Source organism: Drosophila nasuta, chromosome 2L (genome assembly GCF_023558535.2).
Source record: "Drosophila nasuta strain 15112-1781.00 chromosome 2L, ASM2355853v1, whole genome shotgun sequence".
In the NCBI taxonomy this organism is placed as follows: Eukaryota; Metazoa; Arthropoda; class Insecta; order Diptera; family Drosophilidae; genus Drosophila; species Drosophila nasuta.
In genome coordinates this window covers 28,618,242-28,633,258 of record NC_083455.1, presented here as the reverse complement: position 1 = coordinate 28,633,258, position 15,017 = coordinate 28,618,242, and the positions used below count along the sequence as shown (strand labels likewise).

The 15,017-nt window shown below is 33.2% G+C and overlaps 1 protein-coding gene across 11 annotated transcripts in view; it reads left to right on the top strand.

Annotated features, from left to right (window-relative positions):
- The first annotated feature begins 2,023 nt into the window (after window positions 1-2,023).
- LOC132789495 (mucin-2) overlaps window positions 2,024-15,017 on the top strand; it is a 31,207-nt gene continuing 18,213 nt past the window's right edge. For 4 of the 11 annotated variants that reach the window (XM_060797592.1, XM_060797600.1, XM_060797584.1 and 1 more), the window contains exons 1-2: window positions 2,026-2,121; window positions 3,185-3,289. In XM_060797592.1, the coding sequence (XP_060653575.1) occupies window positions 3,220-3,289 (70 nt within the window). In that variant the 5' untranslated portion in view covers window positions 2,026-2,121; window positions 3,185-3,219. Of the gene's footprint in view, window positions 2,122-3,184; window positions 3,290-15,017 lie in introns of all 11 variants that reach the window. The other 7 variants (XM_060797568.1, XM_060797576.1, XM_060797560.1 and 4 more) reach the window with 4 other exon arrangements.

Genomic DNA, 15,017 nt, shown 5'->3' with positions numbered 1-15,017 from the left:
GTGAAGGTAAGGCGTGGTTGATCGGTCAGCAGACTTTGCAGTGCAGCTCACATTATATTCTGTTATATTCCATCTGTTTTTTACTAGCCTGTTGTCGTAAATTCTAGTTGCTGGTTACCACAATTTAAATTGTGCGGTCGTGCTTGCTCGCCTGCTCCCATATGCATAAGCTATGGTTGTTCAGCAATTGTATCATTGAGAAGCCGCCCAGAAGTTGAGTGGTCGGTCGATTATTGCAAAACCGTCACTCCACGGCGGTGTCGAGAAGGTCAGCAAGTCGGTTGCTTGCTGCCTTTGTTGCCTTACATTCACATTGTTGCTGTATTTTCTGTCACTGTTCTGATTTTGAGTTGTTGGCTGCGTCTATAGAATCTAGCTACCTTGGTGAGTGGGTGCGTCTAATCTAAAAAAAGGAAATACTAGAGTCTGGTTTTCGCTAACTTAACATAAAATTTGTATCAAAGGTGTGGCAAGCCTTTATCCCTTGATGTTATTACCACCGCTTTCGCTTAAGAATTTTTCTCATATTATTTTTAAAATGGAAGGTTCTAGTATAAACTTTTGTGTATTGGTGGCAATATGTATTAAGTTGTTGGCATATTGCACCAAAAGCTTAATAATTTACCATGGCCATTGTATCATGAGCTTTTTAAATGCAGCACTCCCATTTTCAGTCGACGCCGAGTACAATAGATCTGTATTTCGACCACAGTAAGTAGATACAATGACTGGCTGGTATGAAGGCCGTTACAAATGTAGATTTGGTAGTGTTAGTCCGTTAATGTTTGTTTTTAGACTTACCATACTGTAGACTGGTGAATATAATTATTTATAGGGAAGTTATCAAGGTTAACTTTTTTACCGCTTTGTATAGATACATGTATAGATGTATTTACATTATGGGCACTTTTGTCAATGCGTAATGTGTAGTTAAATTGATTGGGTATTTTAATTATTGTTTGCCAAGGACATTTATATGTCGCATTATACCACCACAAAATCATCTAATTTCGCGCTCTATTTCCCAGTCAGAGCTAGAGCAAAGAAATCGAACTTCGTCACTCTAATGTATACTGTACAACACTCACGAATGTATTATTTAATGGTACAAGTGTTTATAACCATGGCTTAAACCGTGCATATTTAAAGAATTAAATTTTAATTTTGGTGGGTGTCGTATACTAGTGAAACAAAAATCAACCTAAATATTTTTCCATCCAATTTTTATGTCCATGCATATACAAAGCAACATTATTTTGTATTTTATTTAACGACGTGAATGACAAATATTTAAGGGGCACTGTCTGCATTTTTTTGCAATGCCAAGTGGAACTGAAAATGTCGACAATAGTTGTAACTACTCAAACTTTTGCTTTTTGCAATTAAGACATTACAGTCCATTAAAATAATTTGTTTATAAAATTGCGCATTAAACTTAAAAGGTATCTGGCGAAAATTTGGCATATTTGTGTAACTGAACTTTACGTCTAGCCGAATGTCTTCGTAACTAACGAATGATGAACATAAAGACTTTCAGTCATTCATCATAAACCGCTGAATGACAATTGTATTCTATTGCTTTATTCAGTACATTAAATATATCTCACTTTAAAAATGCTTGAGCGAAAATAATAGTTTGCAAGACTTGTAATAAAAAATATTTGTTGTTATAATTTTGAATAGGTTTGTCACTATGATTTCATTAGCTAACAATAAGAATGTAAATTTAATGCAACGAGAAACTTAAACTGTATTTATTTAGCTGCATATGGTACATACAGAAAGATATTTGTTTCATGCTTGCAGCCTGCTTGTTTGAAAGTCTTGAGTCTGTTAAGCTTAAGTTAAGAGAAACGATAAGCCATAACCATCGAAGCTTTTGTGAATGAGACCCGTTTTACTCTTACTTTCAAAAACTTAAGAGATACAAACAAAATAATCGGCCTCGTCCACAGCCACAAGCCACAACGAAAACAACAGCAGCAGCAACTGCGCCACTGTAAGCTTAAAGTCAAGCTTGGCATCGAAACCTGGCGCAGCTGACTGACTTCGAGCACTTGTTGGGCACAGTCGTGTTGCTTAGCTGTTTCGATTAGGACGTGTTGTTCGCTTGAGCTCACGGTAAGAAGCGTTTTGACTGAGAGAATTAGTACTGCAATTAATTAGGGTATAAGAACTTCGTCAAGCTCCATTATTGCTTTTAAGCATAAGAAAAAAAACCAAAAAGTGCTTTATAATAAACTACAATGTTTTGAGATTTTAAAATAGTGAATATTGCATACATCAAATCCACATATAGAAAGCAGCCTCAACTGCATTTTATAGTTCAAGAAACGCGCATGTGTGCGCGAAAAAAAAGCAATACCAACCGATGATAGACTGGCTTTACATCGAAAAGAAAGTTTTGCTAAAAAAACATAAACAAAAACGAAAACTCAAGTCTTGCTGTTTGTTTATTTATCGCAGTTCGCTTCGTATTTTCTTCTCTAAACATTGACTTGCGCGCACATATTTTTTTTGTGAGCGCCAGCCTAAAACGCGTGGAAAATTCAAATGTGGCCACTAAACAACGAATCTACCAAGATATACCAACAACGCTAATGCTAATTCATTTGTTGTGCAGTGTTTTGTTTAATATAATTTTCGTGGCAATTGTCATTGCAACATAGTCAAGAAATCAGAATAAATTGTTTCTCGAAACAAAGGGTATATCGTAAATGTTGCAATATGAGTGTGTGTATGTGTGAATTTTACTGTGTGCCACAAACTTTGACGAGAGTGTACATAATAGAGAGCAACCAGCAGCTACGACAGCAATAACTGAACAACTACGGGCAAATAGAAACAAAACTGAAATAAAGTGCAGTAACAAAAGCCAAGAAAAACGCCAACAATTCCAGTAAAACCGAAAACAAAAGCTTGAGTTCGAAAAAAATCTAAATTGAAAAATTGCGACATTGTCTTCTTACTTGCATGTGTATTACGTTCATACAAATATACATACATACGTGTATGTGAGTACGTTGGTATGTTTAGATATCTGTTTTTGTTCAAAGTAGAGACTGGCTTTTTAGGCTGCTGCTGTTGCCATGCTGTTTGACTGTCAGTCTATGCTTGTATTTTTGTATTTCAAATTCTGCGAATTAAGCTGAAAACGTAAATGCAACTACAAGAAAATTTACAGTTACAGTTACAGTGACGCGCAATAACAAGAGCAACATGGAGTTTTCAACACAGCGTCAAAGCTTATACTGGCTTCTGGGATTATGTCTTTTCTTATTCAAAACAGGTGAGTTTGTTTTTTAATTTTACTTGCATAGCTAGTTCAGTTAGGAAATCTTATTTAACATATATAAATTATAAAACATATGAAAGTAACATTAGGATGCTTAAACTTCAAACATGAAGTTCTAAGAGCTCGCAATCCGACTGCGAAACTGGAATTTTCTTAAGACTTATGTAAACACTTACGTGTTTGCAACGCATAAAGTAGAATACAAATATGTTAACAGAAGCTGTTGGCTTAAAGTATTTGCTATACACAGAAAAATAATAGTAGGTCGGTTGGTTATGATAAAAAAGATTTCAGGGTCACTTCCCAACATTGTTTAGGAGCGACTATTCTACAAACAAATGTTTTTCATATTAAGAAAGTGTTCAGATCATATAAAACTTTTACTGTCAAATAGTGCACACGAGCAATGTATATTAATTAGCTACATAAAGTCTGCTCATTATTCTGTAGAAAAATGTAAATTATGTGTATGTATATTTTGGGTAGTAAGTTGGATACGCCAAACTCTTTGAATATTATTAGTATGGAAATTTTTTTTCGCGTCTGCCTAAGAAATTATGAACAACCAAAACTTGTTTCGATTTAAGTAAAATTCACGATATACAAGACTTGAGCGAAGTTTGTTGTTGTTTCATATACAATACATTCATGTGAAGCTATTAATTTTAGCACATCATTGTCTATATTTGACTTTTTTATTTTCATGTTCAATATTAATTTGTTCACAGTTATTTATATACAGTTATATCTAAGAAAAATTAAAATATTATTGCTAACGGTTGTTAGAATGTTCCCATGAATAAAACGGTAACTGCGAATATACATTATAAATACTTTATCTTAGAAGAACATACATATTCAATTGAAGCTATTACTTAATTAATTAATTATTAATTAAAAAGTAAGGAATATTTGATGAATGGTGATTATTCGCATTATTTATTGCTTAGCTTTCATATGCAAATTCACATGAGCCTAAATGTATTGATCGTGCCTAAATGAGCCTAAATGTATTGATCGTGCTCTTTTAATAACACGTTTTTTATGAATGCGTACTTCTATGAACCATATTTAAACCACAAAACATCCATTTTATTATCTCAAAATTAAAAAGACTTCGTTTTATTATTCAATCTAAGCTTAAGCTTTCGATCATTCGCTTACAGATTATATTGAAGTATGGTGTGGATTACTTCGATTACTTGATACATTTATTTAAGGCATACAGAGTCAAATAACAAATAATGTACCACAATCAATTTCTAGCATAACAAGCATTCAAAACGATTGGTCACCTTGTTTTGTCCACCAAGCGAAACGCACGATGTACATACATACATATGTATGTATATAGTATCTATGACTTATGTAAGCTATGCCAATCAGCTTGCTTATGACATAGATATTAATTGCATACCACGCAGTGACTCGAGTGGCATGAATGAATGGAGTTAGTGTTTTCATGAGAGAGTGTATGAAACCATATTTGCCATCAAATAAATTGCGGTTATAATAACTGTTAATATTTGCAAACACAACAAACCTAATAGTTATACTTAAGTTACAAATATACAAAATATACCAATAAAATAGGAGTCCAACATTTTAATTTAATGCGGGATTTATTATTTATTAAGTATTATTTTAAATCCATATTATATTCTGATAAAAAACTACTATGTGCCCTCTTTTGATACTTTTTACGTTTTCATTGCCCTAATTAAAGGTCACGAAAAAACTACGTGCATTCAATATCGTATTTGTGGTTTTTAGTGAGCAAATGCTTTTTATTTCACTTTCGATTTTCACTAGCTACTCGTACCTATAAGCACTTGTAAGCATATTGGTAAATTTTAATCCTATATCCGTAGATACAAACGTACTTTATGGTTGTGGACTTTATGTATGCTTAATCAAAATACAATGATCGGAAGAGGCATTGTCCAAACACGCGAGTACTGAAGTTAAAAGTTTCTGTATATAATTACAGCACAGCAATTGCATAGGTAACCCACAAGTTGTCGTATGCATACGATTCAGTTACTTATACGTATTATTATTATTATGCAAAGTACGTGCTATCAAGTTTCGCATTACTGATAATTATTCAAATTTCCGTTTCCATAAGAGAAATGAAAGTGCGAGCATATATTGAGCAGCTGTCAGCCCTGTTCACAATGCTTGAGTCTCACTTTTGAAAACATTATTGTTTTGTGTAGCTATTGGTGGCACCTAAATTAATAAAGTTAGGATCACTAAAGTTAGATAACCCAGCTTCCAAGTAATTTGCCAGCAATCGAATTAAAAGGGTGTAATGCTTTGAAAGAGGTACCTAGTCGAGTCTTTTCCTTCATGTTGAAACAATTTTGAGACCTTTATACAATTTTACAATAAATTATGCATAGTACATAGATCCGAAAAATGAAACATGCATAACTGCAGTGACATCATTATAAATCTTCACATCAGAAAGGCATCTAACATTCTTGCCCTTAATGACACTATGAAATAAAGCGACAAAAATAAATGTAAAATAAAACTGTTGGTACATAAATTATAAGAAAATTAGGTAGTAAATAAATCCCATCAAAATAATCCATGAAAAGTGACAAGCTTTCCATTTTGTTACGCTTGAATACTCATATCAACTTGGGGTTTTTTTTTTGACAACATGCGGTAAGCGGTCGAATTCACGAAAACAAATTATTAAACGCTGTCGCATTCATGAAAATAAATAATTGTTGATTCGTATTCAAAATATGTGTATTCAAGAATGATGACTTCTTTCTTAATAATACGAGCTTGAAAATATGTCTATGAATTATCTGTTTTTTGAATAAAAGTCAATGCCAAATCAGGTCTGATCTCTTGAATCTTTATTTGGAAAATAAAACAATGTGAGGAAAGTGTTAATGAACACCGTGCGAAACGGTTGTAGCATGCGGAAGGGCATTATTAAATTATAAGATTAGTTGACAATCCGCCTTCTCCAGACTTACTCTTTGTTTTTATTTAAAGTATAATAATGTGAGAGCTGAAGTTGTTCAGACATATATACATATGTAGATACGAGTTTATGACGTAACATCACTTACACTGCAAGTAGCCACTGTACACTTTCGTTTTTTCCCACTGGGTACAAGCATAACAAAAGACTTAGGCAACGAACTACTCAAATGCACTACGAAGATTCATAAAAATGCACATGTTATACATGTTCAATCACATGCACGTACTATATTTAGTGAAAATACTTGTGATGTTAAGAAAGGGTCTTTGACTTTTACATTTCAACAGCGATGGATGTCGGAATTGTGCTATATTATAATATTTATCAAAAGTTCAATAGAGCAACGCCTTATTAGCTCGAGTAAAGTTATTGAAACTATCTAATATAGATTTTTTATAAGTGTTAATACATCTTGTTAATATTTTAAATTACATTGAATTACATTTCTTTTATTTTCATTGTATTATTAAGTCGTATATGCAAGTACAACGCGGTCGAATTTACTTAGTGTCTGCAAACAAAACTACAATATTTTCAATGCGTAACGAGTGCTATAACAACATGCCTAACCAATATATAAAAACTTTTGACGTCTCTATAACTTGAATCATGAAATAACAACAGCAAGTTACCTTGACTGGCACAACTGCTCCACTTTACACTCTAACACCTGTCTCCAGACTGCTCTCTTTTTTCACTCATGTTTGAAAGCTAATGGTTGAATGCCTGGTGAAGATTGCGTAAAACTCTTAATTTTTATGATTATTTTATGCGCGTTTCACATTTACGGCTCGTTGCTTCAAACAGACAATCACCAGCAACGCCGATGGGCATTCGTAACACAATATCATATGAACAGCCGACTCCACACCGTGCCTTTATAATTGATTGAATAGTCTGTGGACCCAACATTCTTTTTTGCCTTTTCATAATAGAATCGAAAAACAAATGACGTTCCGTTGTATGATAGATGTATACCTAGAGTAAGGCAATTATTATTTATCGCCACATATAAATCTGTACATTGTTCTCATAAAATATATATTCGACTCTGTATTAAGACTATGCAGATATACACTATTATCATACATATTCACTTTATTATCAACAGCAAATAATACAGCTTTTAGTTGTGGTGCTTACAAAAATTTATAAGAACATTATTATTATTAACATAGGGAACCTTTTAAACCAAAACCTCTCTAGGTTATGTATTACTGTCTTGCATTCGGAGTAATTTCATTGCAGTAATTTCAAGGTTGCTACTGCATATACATATGTATATAAATATTAAGTCAGTAATTTAGAAAGGCAGTCATGCTAAATGATTTCAACAGCGTCATGGGTCTTGGGCGTGAAAATGCGGCAAGGACACAGTCCAATTTAAATGGCATGCCAGATCAACAACGTATTAAAGAGAACAGAGAACAGAGAACGTGAATCAATACATACAAAATCTCTTACTTGTATACGACTCAGTATACAACTTACAAATAAGGTATATTTAGATTATTTATTCCTATTTTATTTTGTAAATCGTTTGTATTATTAAGTTTAAATACACTTACATATATGCAGTATATGTACAGTAAGTATAGAAATAGCCGTTGTACTCACAAAAGCTGAACAGGACAGGGTTTGTTAACTTTAAAGGCTCATTCATATCTTTCATTGTCACTTATGCGCGTCGATTATTGATAAACTGGATTTTGCAGATGTTCAATAACCTTGACGCTTTTATTTTCGTTATTGTAGTCATTTTAACGATGGGAAGTCAAATATAGCAAGGTTGCCAAGGGCAAGTTTTCTGTTTCAGGTTGTAATTGCTTCTTCGAAAGCTAAAAAACTCTCAACAGCTTACAATTTTTAAAATAGTTTCGAATGCAGCGATATGTATTGTATAGTGCTAGCCTTTCACTTTCACTTACAACACATATTTAATATTATGTATTTGTATACGAATGCACATATGAATATATGAAGTTACTTTAGCTAATCGTGCGACAGCTTTGCAGTGACAACATATTTATCGATGAATGTTGCTAGAGTAGATTATATTATATAAGATACTGTTTCTCAGTTTGGTGCTCCATTGGGTGGGCAATTGTAATGAGCTGCTTGGTGAACTGATTGCGCGTTAGGCTTTCAACATTCAGCAAACGATTAATCATCCAAAGAGCTATGATTGTTCGGTTAACCAATCGTGGCTATAGTCAGCAATACAGTATCGAAATTATGTCAGATCATGTGCTGGGGTCATCAAACGTTTATTAACGTTACATAGTTCAACTCTAGGTCTTTATCAGTGCACAGTTGGTTAAAGTTTGTGATTTTCTTGTAATTGCCATATAAGCCAATTGCTTGATGCAGTCATTCGTGTTTTTAGTTAATGGTTTACAGCGTTGCAGCAACGTCAATTCTGTTAATCACAGCAGGAACCTGATGGGGGCCCGTACATTTTCAATGCCGCCAAAGGTGACGAGGGAGACGAACCGCAAAATACATTTAGTAACTGGTTGTGATTACAGCGCTCAGTTTGATGACATTGCGCTTAGTAGCGGAGCTTGAGCTTCTTTATTTGTTATAAAATGAATTTATTGATGCGGTTTTACTGACACTGGTCAAACAAGCATTAACGCAGCGGCAAAGTGTTACTTGCAATAAAAGTTTTGGGTGATTGTTTGCCGTGCAGTCCACACAACTTACATGCTATCACGTTTAGTTCAAAGCATGCAAATCTTATTGAATCATTTTCAAATGCAAAAAAGATTTATATCTTTGTAAAAATAATAAATATTATTATAGATTTTTCATTATATACAATCTGCAGCAGCAAGCATGTACATACATATACTACATCGATTGTATCGATTGTTTGAGTTGTACAATACTGTTACAAATAGACATTATTTAAATTGGCGCAATGTAAGAGGTGACAAACTTAAAACATACATATTTACATATGTGTATAAAAGTAAAGTTTAAAAATGCAATAAATTTGTATAATCTTGGCAAAGGACGATGAATGTGCTACATGTATGTATACTGCTAGTCATCGTGGATACGTAGGATTTGCTGGTAATGTAAGTACTTCATCACAACAATAGTGACAGTCGCCGACAAGCCAAACCAGTCAGTTTGAATACCCCTACAGATCTACCAGCCGCTGCCTTAAGCACGCCTTCTTGCACTTGGAGAGATACCTTTGTCCAGATTACATGCTAGCAATAATTTTGAACATGTTCATTCTTGACTATCCCCGTCACTTATGTTGTTCTTTTCGTACCCTGACATTCAAGCGCAAACTTAGCAGAACATGACTCAAAATGGTAGATATTGCTCGGATAATCTGTTTGAACATTTTGCGTGGACACATGGTATGTGAACAGGGTCCATATAACACTTTTTCTTTGACAAAGTGCAAGTTTTTATTTTATATTTATGTGTATTGCATAAACTATTTCTTGATTAATCGCAAAGAATATATTTATATTAATGAGTTTACTTGATTTAAGACCTTCAACTTTTTCTATATGTGCTCATAATAAAAAAAAAGCCCTATGGATTTTTTTATTTTACCAACAAGTCTTCAAAATTTAAGATTGACATTCACAATCACGAAAACCGGATAAATATTCGAGACAACAATTTTTTTAACAAATGATATCCGCTTAGACAATCTTTCTGCGAAACATGTTATTAGTCATCGAATTATTAACAACTAGTAAGAAAGCCACAGTCGAGGGTGCTCGACTGTGAGATACCTGCTACCCATTGTGAATAAAATCAATACAATGAGGTATTAATTTTAAAATATACCAAATTAATATACCATAAAAACCCAAAAATGTACCAAATGTTATATTTGGTATATTGATATAGTACTACACTCAAAATATACCATAGAGGGAAAAATGTACAAAAGCCAAAGCAACGAAGCCCCGTATATTGATGTTTATATATCATAATATCGTATATAACGTATATCGACTCGACTGTTGATGCTGATGACTCCTTCTACCTGTTACATACATTTCCTGTCGGCACAAAGTTATAATACCCTTTTACATTATGAGTAGCGGGTATAACAATAACAAAATAAAACAAAATCAAATACAAAATATTCTCAGGGAGACAAACATTTGCTTAGTTATAAAGGTGAAATAACTTAATAACCACCAATCTTGTATTCAATATTTATAAGTATTTCCATACATATATATACATGTGTATGTGTAAATGTTTAAAGAATGTCCGTCAAAATCGTTGAGAGATACAACATAGAAACTTCCGACTTCAAGTCCCAACCTCAAAAAAGCCCCTCTTCTGTTAAAACTTGACGACTTTAAGCCTTGACTTTGCTTTTTCACACACCTGTCTAGCTCGTTTTTCAATCAATCTGTACAATATTAACAAAAAATATTTTTTTTAACGACGCATTTTTGCTTGAAATATATTTGCGAAAATATATTTGTTAATAGTTTCTTTTATTACTAAAATTATTATATTTTGTTGGTGCTGTGTATAGCGCCTAATAAAGTTAATTTTTGTATTACCTGTATACATTTGATAACTTCAGTTGCGGACTATATTATATATCATATTTGTTTTGCCAATTAAACAATTTGATTAAACGCTGTTAATGAAGTTGAAGCGTATGTAAGCATAGATATATAGTATTTATAATACGCTCAAATTCCATTATACAAGTATGATGTAACTTAGCTTTACTAGGTTAATGGATATTTTGAAAAGCATTTCTTAAGCGTAAAGCCATTTTCGTAACAAAGGCTGTTAATTATTTTGGCATCGTGAAAATAACGAAATTTTGAAGTCCCTTTTAAATTAAAACGACATTTACTCTATTTCTGTTGTTAAAGCACTTAATTTGTTTTATTCACTATTTGCAAATAAAGAGTAATTTGCATAAACCTAAGCCCGAAGCTGTACAAGAAAAGTCGCTTTGTAAGCCATGGCAACACCTAAGACCTTTTTCAAATTGTGCTGCACTTAATTCTTGACTATAAACGCATTTGAGACACATTTAGGTGCTGCATACATGGCTGTAATTTTGTTTTAACACGTTTAAGTATTTATCTACATGTGTGGTTCGTAATTGTTGTTAGCAATAACATATTTTTGGTTTTGTAAACTACATAACGTTTGTTCAAGTTTAACGGGAAACCCAAGTAAGCAGGCGCAGCTTGTTTACTACATGCTTTTGCCGGGCATCGACCATACAACATTTTTCACTTCAAATTCAGCCGTCGGCATCCACTTTCAGCTTTGTGTGTATACACATTTATTTTGTGTATATTCATTTATGTATATGTGAGTATGTATGTATACTATTTATATATAATTGAAAAAACCTAGTAGCAACATTGAAAATATCAAACGCATAACTACTTGCAGATTTTAGTTTGATTTAATAGCTTGTTATTGCAATGACCCCGATGATTTTTGTAGCCGATCGTATCGATTACATGTTTAATTTCATGTAAAATATCTCTTTTGCCTTACTGGCTAATGAAAAGGTGAAGGCCATATTCGGATGTTAACTAAAGTCATGTCGCTCAGAGGTGCTTGTTTTACTAAGGTTTCTTATATGAGGTTTTTCGGTTATTCGTACTATTGAGTTATTCATACTGAAATAATAACCTGAATTTTTGTAGAAATTTTAAACAATTAATATATGGTATTTTAAATGTGCAATATAATTTCTGCCTCTATTAAAAATGTTAACGAGAGCTAAGGTGGCACACAGTTAAAACAAGTAAGAAAGCTACAGTCGAGTGTGCTCGACTCTGAGGTACCCGCTAACCATTTTGAATAAAAGCAAAACACTGCGGTATTAATTTTAAAATATACCAAATTAATATACCACGAAAATACTAAAAATATACCAATGGCGTTTTAGTGGTACAGTATTACTTTCATAATATACCATACAGTGCAAAGTATATACAATATATAATAATATGACATATACTTTAAGGTCGGCGATGCCCCCTTCTGACTGTAACATACATTTCCTGCACAAAGTTCTAGTACCCTTCTACATAACAGCTATTTATAAGCCTTTTCAGTATCATATGATTATGTCTGTTTGAAGATTGAACAGATATTTAATAGGAGTGCTTAATTCATTTGTATATTATTCGTTCTACCACCTTTGTTCGGACTACAGCTTAGGTTATCTGCGCCAGTTAATTTAATTAACATTATTATTACTGTGAGTTTCAAGGATTTAACTCGCGACCATTGATAGTCGTGAGAAATGGTAACAGCATTAGTTGTTGCAGTCGTTGTGCTCTATATTTATGAAATACGGCTGCTACATGGTATAGTTGGCTACTCCCAAGGCTTACGTAAGCATGGGAACGAACTCAGCACTCTGAAATGTCTCAGCTGCAAAAATTAGTGTGGGATTTAACATGCTTTAATGCCAAACAATTGTTATGTTAAATTGAACAATGATTACAATTGAATCTTTAAAAATGGGTGATGATTCTCATACCCTATATAAGAATGGCTTTAACTGTGAGAACATTTTTAAAAGACAAAATAAAGAAAGAACACAATCTTACAGAAATATTTAATACTGTTTTAGATTATTATATATTTATTGCCTGCTTCATTAAGAAAAACTTCTATTCTACTTGTCTTTTTTTCTGATTCTGTGAATAAGATCCATTACTACCGCCTAATGCAGATATGACTGCGATAGCGACCGGCTTGAAAGAAACAATTATTTATATGTACTATGAACATGTTGGCGTTCACCTCTTGAGCAATAGCAGCAGCCGTCTCGACTCTTCGACTTTTATGGTGGCTGGTTGCCATGCTGAGGCGTAGATCGACCCTGAATGCTTTTCTGTCTCCCCTCGAGAACGTAAACTGAATTAAATATACGTAATTAAAATGTCATTTGATTTGCTTGGAGCTAACGCTTTTTAATTTAGACTATTCCGTTAACTTATGTGTCGAGCTAGCGATTGTCGATTTGTTCATGTATAAGTCCACCAAAATTGCAGAAAAAGAATATATAGTATTTCCACAGTCTAACACAGTTTATTTTTGGCGCTTATATAAAAGTGTGCGGCACTTTTTTGATTGTGCTACAGATTTGAATCGCAATTGTTTCCAAATGGCACACCCAAAATATGCTGTGGCACCTAAATTCACAGCGCAAGACCGGACACAGTTGAGTGAACTCCGTTCACTTTTGAATTCTAATGCCAAGACAGCGCATTTTTTGATGATTACAAACTACATTCAAATACATACAAAAGACATACACATGTAAGTGAGAGTGTATGCGCTGTGTACCTGCAAAATTTACTTTGTACCTAAGTAACTCAGAAAACCTTGTTTTGAGTCTAAAATTATTGGTGCTCTAGAATGAGAAGACAATAAAACAATTTGTACGCTGTTTTAACCAATTCAATTTACACAATTAACTGCAATACTATAAATGCTTGCGGCATGATGAACAGAACTTTAGGAAGTTAAAAAATGTATTTGAAAAAATGAGGCTCCCGAAAAGTGGTAAATTTCATCTTATTCATGATGTGATAAGCATTTTGTTTAACAATAAACAAATAAAAATATTAGAAAACAAACAAGCCTTAAATGATTAAACTTGCTGAGCGCTGCATACAGTATATGCATATGTACGTAAATATGCAAACACTTGATGGTTCACAAAATGTGCTTCAATTACTTCTCTTTCTTGCCTAAATCAGGTTGGGCGTGGCCTTAGTGGGTTAATGGTTTCTAATTTTTTTAAATTTTCAAGCACCTCATGGGTGGATAATTATATCAGATTTGTTTGACTTTTGGTATTTAAGTTAAGGAGTGGATTAACCTGTTGTCGATGGTTATATATAAAGGTAAGCAGCGAAATCCTAATCTAAAGTGCATACATAGCGAAAACTTGCAGTGCAAGATTTACATTTCCGACTCAAACTGAATCATATCTCAAGTTGAAGTCGGTTTTGCCTATTTTAATAAATGCAGATTAGGAAGTAATAAAGATTTTCATACAGAACCTAATGATACCATATGTACCATATGTCAACAGAGAGTCAATTTTAATGTCACGTCAAATGCAAAAGCAACTTGTACCTCTGAAAAAAACGTAATAAATATATATTATTCCGAAAATTAAAGTTATTTCTGTTGGCAGATGAAATAATCAACCAAAACCATTAAACAGTAAACTTTATATTTGTGTAGTTTTTACCATATTTTGAAAAAACTTTTCCCCAAGACAAGGCATAATTTAACGTATGTATATGAAGCTCTCTCCTTTATGTATGTACATACATGTACGTTGGACAACATACATAAATGTGTACATACCAGTACAACTGCATCCGGCATTTCAAACAAATAGCAATAATAAGGGCAACACAAAATACAGCAATACATTGTACAAGTATCTTGGCTTGAGATTGGCAACATTAACCATGAGGTGCTCTGACGAAGATAGCCGCATACACCACAAACAAATATGAGTACCTTGACCTCTACAGTTGCAGTCAATGGGCGTTTTTCTTTTAAACTTAAGTGAACTTAAAAATGAGCGTCATGGGCATGGTACCGCAAATGTTGTAAAATGTACAGTTTAAATGCATCGCGGTTGGGTTGATATTGTTGGCTGTATGTAAATTTTTGATCGTTTGATAATTTTGGCTTTTGGAAATT